Source organism: Pieris napi, chromosome 3 (genome assembly GCF_905475465.1).
Source record: "Pieris napi chromosome 3, ilPieNapi1.2, whole genome shotgun sequence".
Lineage (NCBI taxonomy): Eukaryota > Metazoa > Arthropoda > Insecta > Lepidoptera > Pieridae > Pieris > Pieris napi.
The window spans coordinates 5939332-5952341 of record NC_062236.1 but is presented as its reverse complement, the minus strand read 5'-3'; the positions used below and the strand labels follow the sequence as shown (position 1 = coordinate 5952341).

The 13010-nt window shown below is 33.1% G+C and overlaps 4 protein-coding genes across 4 annotated transcripts; 3 read left to right on the top strand and 1 right to left on the bottom strand.

Annotated features, from left to right (window-relative positions):
• Positions 1 to 101: 101 nt before the first annotated feature.
• LOC125063429 lies at positions 102 to 1891 on the top strand. Its single transcript, XM_047669857.1, has one exon. It carries the CDS (start codon positions 102 to 104, stop codon positions 1878 to 1880), a length of 1779 nt encoding a protein of 592 aa, XP_047525813.1. The 3' UTR covers positions 1881 to 1891.
• Positions 1892 to 2296: 405 nt separating this feature from the next.
• Positions 2297 to 4196, top strand: LOC125063701. The gene has a single exon (XM_047670279.1). It carries the CDS (start codon positions 2297 to 2299, stop codon positions 4007 to 4009), a length of 1713 nt encoding a protein of 570 aa, XP_047526235.1. The 3' UTR covers positions 4010 to 4196.
• Positions 4197 to 4420: 224 nt separating this feature from the next.
• On the top strand, positions 4421 to 6166 carry LOC125063426. The gene has a single exon (XM_047669854.1). The coding sequence runs from the start codon at positions 4586 to 4588 to the stop codon at positions 6164 to 6166; it is 1581 nt and encodes a 526-aa protein (XP_047525810.1). The 5' UTR covers positions 4421 to 4585.
• A 241-nt stretch (positions 6167 to 6407) lies between these two features.
• On the bottom strand, positions 6408 to 7388 carry LOC125063225 (insulin-related peptide 2-like). Its single transcript, XM_047669547.1, has 3 exons — positions 7222 to 7388; positions 6837 to 7005; positions 6408 to 6653 (listed from the first exon to the last, which is right to left on the bottom strand). The coding sequence occupies exons 1-3, from the start codon at positions 7222 to 7224 to the stop codon at positions 6496 to 6498; spliced, it is 330 nt and encodes a 109-aa protein (XP_047525503.1). The 5' UTR covers positions 7225 to 7388; the 3' UTR covers positions 6408 to 6495.
• Between the last annotated feature and the right edge of the window lie 5622 nt (positions 7389 to 13010).

Below are 13010 nucleotides of genomic sequence, written 5' to 3'. Positions count from 1 at the left end.
CAGCAGTCATTTCATTTATGGAACTGATTTTACCATATGATAGCACTGCTCGTTTTGCGTGAAACGATGCAAATTATCATTGAACATTTTATAGAACGAGCATGACGTTCATAGACAGACCTTCACCAGACAATTGTTCTGTTTTTGACACGCTCGCAAAAAGTGCGGCAGATGTGGCTTTAAACAATTTTAGATGGCAGTACGCCTCGTTAATCCTATATAATCCGGCATTTTTCTGTGGTGTTAATGTTTTCTTAAAATTTTATCAAAAAAGCATAATCATAGGACAGAGCACATTCAACCCATGGGTTTTGGAAAACACTAAACAATTCGTCTTATTCATAAGTGATTTAACCGATCTGTTAGATTTCTTGGACTGGTTGAAAACGCAAAGATTTAATAACACAGGTAAATATCTGGTAATATGTAACACAATAGCTGGATGGACCTGTGATGAATCTATTGCCGTTAATTTGCTTTGGGAATATAGGATGGCAAATGTTATTTTTATCAAATACGACGACTTTGAAAAGCCAATTGGTTTTACCTATTTCCAAGATTCCACATGTCGCAACGGCCCACCGATAGAAGTAGAAAATTGGAACGCATGTATCCGTTCCGAAAATTCAACAAAATGCCAGGATATGTTTCCTATAAAATTTAAGAACTTGCAGCGGTGTCCGTTAATTGTTTCAACGTTTGAACAAATCCCATACATGATGCTAGAGAATGGAACTCCGACCGGGGCCGACGGTGATCTTCTAAGAGTTATCATCAAGGCCTTGAACGCAAGCCTTATAATGGTAACACCAAAACTCGGCACTGGTTGGGGGAAACTCGAAGAGAACGGTACTTGGTCGGGCTCTCTTAGTGATGTTTACTACGGCTGGGCCAACTTTTCAATGACATCAGCCAGTATCACCCTTCATCGATATAGATATTTTCAAATGTCCAAAGATTATAACACTGTCACGATTGTCTGGATCACGCACCCCTCAAACCCAGAACCGTCATTATTTAAACTTTTGAGGCCATATAGGAAAGAAGCTAAAATACTTTTGTGTTTAAACTTTATTGTTATCATGATCGCGGTTGCCATCTTCAAAAGTAAGTATTGGACAAGTATTCGAAATAGGTTTAAAATTAATGATATACCTGATGGGATTGTCTTTTATTCTTGGGAAATCTGTATGGGCTTGCCAGCGTCTAAGTTGCCGAAAAAATGGAGTTTGTTGTATTTAACACTCCTGTGGATATTACATTGTTATTTATTGAGAACGTTATACCAAGTTTACCTTATAAGCTCATTACAGTCTGATGTGCGCATAAATGGCTTTGTGCGTATTGAGGATGCCATTGCTGCTGGTTATCCATATGGAGGAGGTCTGGCTCTTAAAGATTATTTCATAGACAATCCTTTGATCTATAACAACTATAAAAATATCGAAAGTAATCAAGTATATCCGATAATGAAAGAGCTATCTAAAGGCTTAAAATTCGTCGCAGCCGTTAGTTTTGAGGCTACCAAAGTGTTTCTTAGAAAACCAAAAAGAAAATTGCACATCTTGCCTGAAAGAATTATAAAAAGCCCTACAGTAATATTTTTTAAAAAGTATTCTTCGTTAGCACAATCTATTGATTCAATTTTGACACATCTGCTAGAAGCCGGGGTAGTTCAGAAAATTTATAAAGATAATAGTTATCTTCGATTTGATATGGATAAAGACGCCCCCAAACCAATAACATTACAAGACTATTCTGGTTGTTTTATGATATTAGGAGGTGGCTGGGTAGCTTCCTTAATTGTGTTTTCAATTGAAAAATATATGTATCACAAAAAACATACACTTATTATGCATAAAAGGAAAGTCTGCCATTAAATCAATTTCATTTAAAGCCCGTAATGGTATGACATAGTAATGATAGTTTATAAATGTAGAAAATCACACTAAGTGACTCCTTAATAATAATAAAATGTGATTCGTACAATAAAGCCTTTTTTTTCAATTTACCCAAAAATGATGAATAGTAAGATAAGTGTGTTTCATCGTTTAGATAATACATTAATAACAATTTTATCTGTAACATCAGTTTATTATTTTATAGATTAATGGGCTTTCTGTCACTTCACTTATCAGCATAAAATATTGTACCAATCCCTAATGAAATGCATATATTTTCTAGTTAGTTATCAAAATCATTCAGACTTAATGTGAATTGTATATTGTTTAGGCCGTGTAGCGAACTTTTGAATAAAATGTTTGAAAGATATCCGGTTGAACAAATAATAGAATTAATGGCACAAAATGCTGCTCAAGTTGCTTACCATAGCTTCAAGTGGCAATACACAACATTGATATTATTTAACGCTTCATGTTTATACGGACTTGACGTATTTGTTAAATCATATGACAAAAATATTAAACTATACAATATGATGGAATCCGTACCGGATTTAAAAAGTGAAGATGTTAACCAGATCATCTTATTCGTAGCTGATGTGGCAGATGCACAGGCGTTTTTAAATGTAATAGAAAGACAAAAACTTAAAGCAAATGCTAAATTTATAATAATTTGTGAACACAGTAACGAATGTGACGAGACTCAAGCCGTAAAAATACTGTGGACTTATAGAATTTTTAATGTAATATTTATTAAAAACGAAGATTCTTTAATAAGTGGCTATACATACTTTCGAAGTGAACGTTGCGATCACCCAACACCCCGGAGGCTTGAACATTGGGACAAATGCATTGAGTCTTCTGAAAAAGTTATTAAGCTTTGCAAGAAGCATATGTTTCCACAAAAATTCAGGAATTTTCACCGCTGTCCCTTGATTGTTTCGACATTTGAACAACATCCCTTCATGTACATTAACGATGGTGTACCGTATGGTGCTGATGGAGATTTGCTGCGTTGTATAGTGCATACTCTCAATGCAACGCTTGTCCTGATCTCACCGCGTGATGATGACGGCTGGGGTAGTTATGAGAATAATACTTGGACTGGTTCTCTTGGTGATGTTTACAACGACCTGGCTAATGTTTCTATGACATCAGCTTCAATCACTTTCAATCGATTAAAATACTTCGATATGTCTATAAATTATAATTCTTTGGATTTGGTTTGGATCACGCATCCGTCAGAATTTGAATCTTCATCGCTTAAGTTGCTAAAACCGTTTACAAGAAAAGCCAGAATGCTCTTTGTAGTTTCATTAATGATTCCCCTTGTTATACACATCCTTTTAAAATTGAGAATTATGGATAAGGTCAAGACAAGATTCAAAACAGGTTTATCTTCTGATTCTTTTTTTATGTATGCATTACAAATAAGTTTGGGTTTTTCGGTAACCAAGTATCCGAAGAATTTTTATAAACACGTGTTTCTATTTTGGGTATGGTACTGGTTCTTTGTAAGAACATTGTATCAAGTATACCTTATACATTCCCTGCATACAGATATACCTCTTAATACTATAAATACTTTAAGTGATGCTATCGAAGAAGGTTACCAGTATGGAAGCAGTCCATCTATAAGAGATTATTTTGTGGATGATCAATTTATATATAAAAATTGGGTTTTTATAGACACCAATGAAATGTTTCCTACTATGATAGATTTGACTAAAGGTAAGAAATTTGTCTTTGCTATAAACTTGGTGTTCGTTAAATTGTTTAGGCGAAATACGCGTCTATCATTACGTATTCTGCCACATAAAATATTGAATAGCCCGACAGTATTGTTTTTTAAAAAACATTCGTGTTTGACTCACGATGTTAATCATGTATTAACGCGCCTTTTTGAAGCTGGTATACCAGATGCATTATATGAAAACTACATTTATAGGCCTAAACAAGAAAATAATACACAAGAAGTACTTTTTTTTAAACATTTTCATACTTGTTTTACAATATTGGTATTCGGTTATATATTATCCATCGCTGTTTTTGTATTAGAGAAACTGTTTGGCGCAGATTGTAAAATATTCAGAAATATCTATCGGTAAATTAACTTTTCACAATAATTCTTCCTTGTTGCGTGTCTTTAGCTTATATTTCTTGTACTAAAATGTATGTTATTCTATCACTACTAATCACCATGAATAAAAAATAATCACTAAATGTCGTATGTAATTGATAGCTTTTCGTAAATTATGAAGCATAATAACTATCCTGCTTTATTAATTATTTTGTAAGTATTAGGTGTTTAAAATTTTTGATAGTAAAGAGTTGACTAACGAACACCTTTGAAACTGCTCTCCAAGTATACTAACGTTTAACTTAAATTATTGATAAAAAATTTAAAAATACGAAACTTAATTAAGTAAAAAAATTTTTAATGAAAGCATTCGTATATGTACAATTTATTCGGCTAGTTTAAAATGTCTGGTGTATTAGAAAAAGCTATTATAGAAAGTTTAAACACTGACAAATTAGCTGAAAGTGCTGGATATATTGCTTATCATACATTTAAATGGCAATTTGCAACCTTAGTTTTATTTAACGCAACCTATTTATATGGAGTTGGTGTTTTTGCGAAAGTATACGGAAAAAAAGTTAGGTTGAACGCTATTTCAAAATCCATGAAAGGTAATCTTTTCATAGATGACACAATACAATACGTGCTATTTTTAAACGATATTCCAGATATTGTTTTGACGTTAGAAGCACTGAAATTGCAACAATTTGACCCAAACGCTAAATTTATTATCATATGTTTTAATGAAAATGAATGTGATGAGAACGAAACTATACCAATGTTGTGGAGTTACAAAATCCTAAACGTCATCTTTATCAAATACGAAAATAATGCTGTAAGTGGCTATGTCTATTTTCCAAATGAAGATTGTGACCATCCTACGCCTGAAAGAGTTCAAAATTGGGAAGACTGCATTCATTCATACAAAGATAGTAAGCAAGTTTGCACAACACGAAGTATTTTTCCTCTAAAGCTAATGAATTTCCATCGTTGCCCGCTAATAGTTTCAACCTTTGAATTGAATCCATTTATGTTGATTAAAGATGGCATTCCATCCGGAACAGATGGTGATGTGATGCGAATTACTGGAGATGCTGTCAATGCAAGTCTAGTTGTCATCTCACCAAGTGATGGCAAGGGCTGGGGATATCTTGTCAACAATACATGGATTGGTTCTCTTGGTGATCTTGACAAAAAATTAGCAAACATTTCCTTTACTGGTTCCGCTACCATGAATTTAGAACGCTACCACGATTTTGATATATCTACGATTTTTAACACAATAACCATGGTCTGGCTAATTCATCCATTGAGATTAGAATCGTCTTCAGTAAAACTATTAAAACCTTTTACTGCCGGTGCATGGTTTTTTATATCGATAACATTCGGGATCTTCGTTTTATCACATTATTTTATCGATCACAGTGTTTGGAGAATCTTTAGTAAAGTGAAAAGAATTGATACATTTTCTCATTATTTTATTGCCTATACAGTCCAAATAACTTTGGGCGTGTCCGTTACCAAATATCCTGTAAACTTATGCAAACATCTGATTTTATATTGGATTTGGTATTGGTTTCTAGTAAGAACACTTTATCAAGTTAACCTAATATATTTCTTACAAACTGATGTTAAAGTCGATACTATTCACAATATTCAAGATGCCATAGCTGAAGGATATACATTTGGAGGCGGTAAACCTCTTAAAGAATTTTATTCAAATGACCCATTTATTTACAATAATTGGAAATCTGATAATAGTACCGATTTATATGCTAATTTGGGGCGTATAATGACAGGTGGGAAGTTTACATACGGGGCGAATACGGTATTCGCAAAAGTATTTCAGCGTAACACTCATCTGGAGATTCATGCGCTTCCCAAAAAAATAGTAGAAAGTTACTCAGTGGTTTATTTTGCAAGGAAGTCCGCAGTGACGCGTCCAGTTAATTTGGTGTTTGCTCGATTATTTGAAGCTGGAATCGTGAAAAAAATATTTGAAGATTATACCTCTACTTTGCCTGAACCTCAGGAGAACGCTAACATTCCCCTTACGTTAAACCATTTTACAGGATGCTTCGGAATATTAATATTAGGATGGGTTTTGTCTTGTATCGCATTTATTTTTGAGATACTTAACAGTATACGATTGCGTAAAAAATTGTTAAATGTTTATGTGCAATAAATCATGTAATTATAAAAAAATACGGGGTGTTTTTATTTCCGCTTGGAACTAATTCTGACATTCCACAGGCATAAAATGTATATATATATTTGTGTACACTATTGAATAACCAATTACAAATTTGCAATAATTTATAATAAACTATGTATTGAATAAAACATATTTTCACAAATTAAATACTTGTATCTTCTATGCCGTTGTAATTTTTTAATGATTTCACAATCAAAGGAATACAAACGACCAGGTAAATATATTTATTTATCTATTTAAGTTAGGCCAGCTTACCGAAGTTTAAATACATATGTACAGGAGATATTTTAATCACACGTTTAGCAGTAGTTAAGTATATCAGCGGTGGTGCAGGGTTTAAGACAGCATTCATCAGCCAACCCGCCCCTTTTGTATCGGTTCCAATCAGCACTTATAGCGGCACGACGCCCTCCCCACATGAGTTCTTCAATCCATTTATCGCCACTTGCTAATGCCGCTGTAAAATCAGTTGATTAATTACAATATATTTGATAGATGCAAGTATATCGAAGGTAGATTAAAATGGCGAGATTTGTTAATTTAGCCAGAGTTTAAAGTTAACATGATTCCATTTATTTTCTAAACAGCCTTTTAAAGAAATAAAAAATAAACATGAAGGTATATAATAAAATGTACTAACCGACTATAGATTGCGGTGACGCTCGTTTAGAAACAAACTCAGCGCCATAGCAAACTAACACTCTGGCATTGGCAAGTTCCCTTCCACATAGAACCACAGGTGTTTCCTGATCGGCTCGTGACATCGTCATCACACATAAAACTATCACTGCAAGCTTCATGTTCCAATTCTAAAAGTATTAATAAAAAATCCATATAATACTGAGAGCAATCTACGCCCTTGTCCTTTAAGCAATCTATCAAGCCTATTAAGTCGGTTGTTATGCAAGGTACGTCTACGAAAAATAGAGTAAAAACTTGTCAAAATTAAAAAGACTTTATAGCTAAGTAACTAGCAATTGTATGCATGTAAAAACGTTTGCCTTTTTTAGTATTTTAATTCTTACCATTAGATAAAAGCTTATTTTAAGATGTAGCTTCTCTAGGTATTGAAATGTATGCCTTGATATGATAATATTGGGAAGCCCAGGTTTATATAGAGCGCTTTAAATTTTAATATTCCTATTCCATGATCATGTTGCATAGGCTAGCGGGAAGCGGATCGAACCCTATTAAATTACTTCTGTTATGAAAATTCTTGTTTGTATCTGAAGCTTCAGTTATCCTTTTAGTATCCTAGTCTACCTTATTATTATTTAATGTTTTTAATTTATTAAAAAAATTACCGTCGGTAAATATGAAGCCGGTTTGCTTACGTCGTTCTGTTAGCTACGTTGAAAACGTCAAAAGATACTGTGCAAACATGTATATAGGCATAGCTTAAGTAACGGTTGTTATTATTTTAGCAAGTTAGATTAGTTTTTACTCAGGCTTTCCCTTCCGCTGTTAAACACTTAAAGCTATCGGTTGAGGGCCTGATTTTGCAAAACACCGGTCGAGTGAAACTAAACAATTTAGCTAAGCGCTAAGAAAGTGCCTGAGTGCGGCGTTTAAGAATGCGCTTAAAATGCGCTTAGCTAGCAAAATTTATTATTTTACCCGCGCGTCCTTCTCCACTCGTCTTAGAAATGACAGCAATCACCGCGGAGCAACGGTCGCACATCTACAGGGCTGGGTCACTTGAGGGCATTCTGTACGATTCGTAGTATATGCAATACAGTTAGATAAAATAGTCATATTCGGTTTACTATTTATATCTATACTTCTACCGAGTGGGTGACGAATAGAGATTGTGAATATAACCAGTGTCGGATTAACCACGTGGCGAGAGTAAAAACTGCTACGGACGGTACACGCAAAATTGGGCCTCGGTTATCCAAATCTGCATTCTGCATCTGGCTAAGTATTTTTTTTTAATTGCTAGACCCAACAAAGCTATTTCGAAATGTAGGTAGGTTTGAATGTAGAAATTAATTAACACCTAACAGCGGCAAATAAAATTGTATACGTATCATGTTCAATAAAATCATCAAATAATATCTGTTTAGCTTACATTTACTGGTTTGTTTTGAAATTAATTTAAATCTTTCTTTTATTATATATATATATCTTACTAACACTAAATGCTAGAGGTTAGATAGATTTAATGTAAAGGTATTTTTTTTACTAGTTGTAATTATAACGTAAACTCGTTAAATTATAATTGGCGCAAAGAAGCGTAGTGTTCTCGTCTTAATGAAGCGATAGCGACTGACCATAGAGAAATAATATAATGTACTGGGAACGACTGACACTACAAACAAACGTATGCCCGAAGTTCGCGTGACATAAGATTCAGTGTTTCGCTTAACAAAAATGAAGTAAGCGCCAAATGCTTTTTATTTAAATAAGTCGTAAAATAACAATATTTAATCAAATCCTTAGTAATAGCTCTAGATCAAACTAATGTAAATAAATACATTTTAGGCTCAATAAAACACGCCATAATTGAATACTATCTAAAATAACAATTAGAAGTTACCTAGTGATTTTTTTTTATATGTAATTATAGACTTAATTTGTAGTGTTTTTCATCAGATTAATATCAAAATGATAGTGAAATAGCAATAAGTTTTTTTTATTCAAACGTCATAAACACATATAAAATTTAAATCTATGATGAGTGGTTTTGATTTATGGCCCCCTCTTAAGTAGAAATTATTGTTAGTAGGTAGTCTAAGTTGATATGTTAGTAAAATTCTTGTTTGGCATGTATGCTGTAACTAAATAAATTAGTGTGCTTTTTACAACCTACTGTGTAGTTTGCAAGCTTGACTATAAATTAGCCGTCCTACCCAAATTTGTCTGGAAGCTTTTAAAGGTGTAGAGATCTGCCAAGTAAGCATTGAATATTTTTGTACTTGCTATGTACATCACTATAACCACACCCGAACTGTCACTCCGATTACTCATTTATCTAGAATCCTGCGTCTAAAATTATCATATTCATGTAATTCATGGAACCCTGTGAAACAGCGTCTTTTCTCCTGAAATTATTAATTCATCTTATTAATTCTCCCAAAATAACTAACCTTGAGACATGACGCATCTAAGCAAATCTAAATAATTCTAAATTTAACATCAAGTACCAGACATGTACTAAATGTTTCGGATTGGAATGCCAGCAAGGGTAAACTTATAACATTACAAGCTTTTTAATTTCCTTTAAGAAGAATTTCAGAAGTCCTATATTACGATGTTGGTGGTGTTTGAAAACCACGCCACAATAGCTCGACTCGTGTGGTGTGAGAGTTATGGAATATAGACTTGACCTGTGCCTGGACCACATTTATATTATATCTACCGAAGGTAGCTTAGTGGAGGAAGCAAGCACTCTTACAATTATTATTATTTAGATTAGAAATTCGATGTATACTTTTTGTTGTTTTTGTTTAACAAATAAACCTTGTTATGAATTCCCTTAATCTATAAGCTACGAAAAGAAGTACCTTACGAAAGTTATACGAACTTGTTAGAGAAATTTGATATATTATTAATAAGCTATACACTATATTTTCGTGATGGTATTTCGCAATTTTTAGTACAGCTCACTCGATGTTGGCATAGCTTTTGAATTACCAAAGATATTACTTTAAAATGCAATTATTGATCGGATTAGCCAAGGGTAGGTAAATTTAATAACTAGAACGTTTGATGTACTATCAAATATAATACACAAAGAATCATGTCGCAGCTTACATTTAAAATTGAAGACGACTAAAGACAAGCTTCTTATTCTTTTAATCATTATAAACAGTAAACTAATATTTTTTTGGCTTATTAAATAAAAACTAGAAAAGTTTTATAAATTTTATTGTCAGTTGTGCCCGAAGTGCTATTCGATTATTTTACCCACATCTAAATATATCCAAATATTAATTTAACCACGAATTAGATGAATACTGTTGGAAGAATCTCGTCGTTACACCAGTGTCGCGGCTACGAAACTCACTACTGCATTTCATACTTATGCCAAATCTATGAGATGTGATTGTTTAATCTACGCTTTCCTTACGCCTACACCACAAATCCAACCGTATTTATCTATTTCGTGGATTTACATTATATCACTTTATTTGCTTGTTAATTTTATTGACTGAATCCCGCACTTATAAAAAGTTCAAGTCCAAGTTAAAAAAAAGTCTGTTCTATCAATTCATGGAATGCCTTTGCTAAAGTGATTCTAAAGTCTTAAGGTTTAATTAACCAAAGATATGGGGGTTTTCTTTAATGACTTTGGAGTTCTCGGGGCAGTACAAAATGATGTTGCTGATCGTACATGCCTCCACACAGCACTCAGTCGCGACTTGCCTACGCAAGCGACGCCATTTCTCTTCAGCTAGAAACCGACGTCTATTCACACTCTTCTGAATATCGCGCGGTGTGAGTTTTTCTAGAACAGAAAAAATAAAGACAACTAATTATACGTAATATTCTATTTTTAGCTTTTAATATGTTTAAAAGAGGTTGTAACGCATGCGCACGGGCAATTCCTTAGTTCAAGTTTGAAGTTATACAGTTTACGTAAAATCAGTGAAGTGAATTATAGTGAATCAAGTCATCATTGGAGTGTTTAATTTCCTACCCTAAGAACTAGATCAACTACCGCTTACACTATTTAGACGTACAGTTTGAATCTAAACCGCTGGGGCGTGGGATCATGTATTTGCATGTTTTATTTAAATTTTTCTAAAACTGCTTTGTATGCCAACCGACTAGAAACAATTACTGTCTAATCACTGTGAACCCTTAAATACTCTACCTCACTGTCAACTTAATCTATCATTAATTAAGATTTTTTTATAGTTTACAAAACTGCTTTATTAGGACAAAGTTGTGCATTTAGCGTTTTGTTTATTTTGTTATTAATTCTTATACGTGCTTAACTTACATTATTACTTTATTGTAAATAATGTAACATTAAGAGAGAGAGCTTAATAAATAAGGTAGATCTATACAGATATTAAAAAAAGTTAAAAAAGGAGATTACCTAATCTCTGGATCTACAAAAATTAATTATTAAAATTCTATCAGCAATAGAAAGCCGTGTTATTTGTGACATTAAGAGGAAAAATGTAATAGGCTTTTTCTTGGTAGTTGGATTTGCATAGTCCCAGTAAAAGCGGTTGAACGAAAACGTTTTTTGCGAACGATGACTTCTAAAGAAAAAATATGGCAGCATATATCAATTTTTTTATATTGAATTTACAAAAAGTTGCCCTACGATGTGGGCACGGGTCAGCTATCAGAGATTGTCGCTATACGTATATAGAAATAAGGTACAGTATCGTAGTACGAAAGTTACTTAGAATATTAACTTAATCTTTTGTATAAATTTAAACACCACTTTTGGAATTTAACGAAATGTCGAACATACATCGTTCTATTTCCTATAGTAGAAGTCTTGGGGTTCGAGTCGTGAACAATTAATATGTAAGATATTTTAAGACTTTCACATTGATCGTGGATTAATATAAATTTGGATGTATGGCCTCCAACTGTGGGACAAAAGTACCATGGTACAAAACCAATGACGAAGTTCACGAACACCTTGAAATGAAAGCAATCAAAGGGGAAATCCGGAGACTGGCAGCTAAATACCAAGAGCGGTTAATCTATCACCCGAACGAACTTGCGCGCCAACTCACCATAGAACAGTATTTGAGACGACTGAAACGTCACCATAATCTAGAGCTAGAAGACCGGCAGTAGATGACTAGGTGCTTCCAATGGGAAGCCACTCCACATGAAAGCAACACAGGACAGATTCGCTCATAGCTTAGGGATGATTGCAAATACGCGCAGAAGAAAAAAATGTTTTAATAAAACCTTACCATTGAAGTATTGTGTAGGCAATACTTAATTTCATTATTGGTTTACAGATTCAATGCTTTGTAAGCATATATTGTTGTAAATTAAATTTTAAAAACGTTCCTTGTGAACGTAATTAGTTTGTATAAATTGAAACCATATTTTTTATCTATTAGCGTGCGACTCTTAACCGTCATCCGTTCAAATCCCGTCGGCGCTATTTAATAGCTGTCAATCGTTTATATACGAGATTGTTTTTTCTAACAAAGTCATATATTTATGAATTATTACTATTATTTTATTTTTCGGCGTGATTACTACGTGTGATTGAAAGGACTATATATAATACATTCCTAATAACTAAACTACATTTAGAAAATATTTTATAAACTTACAACGTATTAGTAACTGAATCGAATTAAATTATTTTTACTTTCTCACGTGAAATGAAATTGAACAAATCGATTAATATAAACCTTTGAAAAAGCATCGATAATGAAAAAAATTATATCCAACTAAATTTCTGGTAATATTATAAAGTGGATTTAATATCATTGTAATTACCAAAAAACATATATTAAGAACTTAAAACGCCTATATTCCTCCTATAAAATTTATTAAGTAAATCTATCTAACCTACCTAACTAATACTTAAAAAATACTCACCCATCAATAACGAAGTGTCTCTCTTAACAATTCTGTAGACGTTATTGCAAAGGTTTTCAATAACTGATGAAAGCCATTTGCTACAGGTGAAAACGTGATCCGTCATTCGGTATGTTTCCGTTTCCGCTTCGATAGGGTTGAAGGCGCTATGTAGTAGAAGAATTATGTACACCTGTAACAATTATACAAAAACATTTAAGTTAAAAGACCTCTACAAAATTCAAATAGCAAGTATAAGTCAAATTACTTAAAACTCGCAGGTGGCATTCCATTTTCAAAT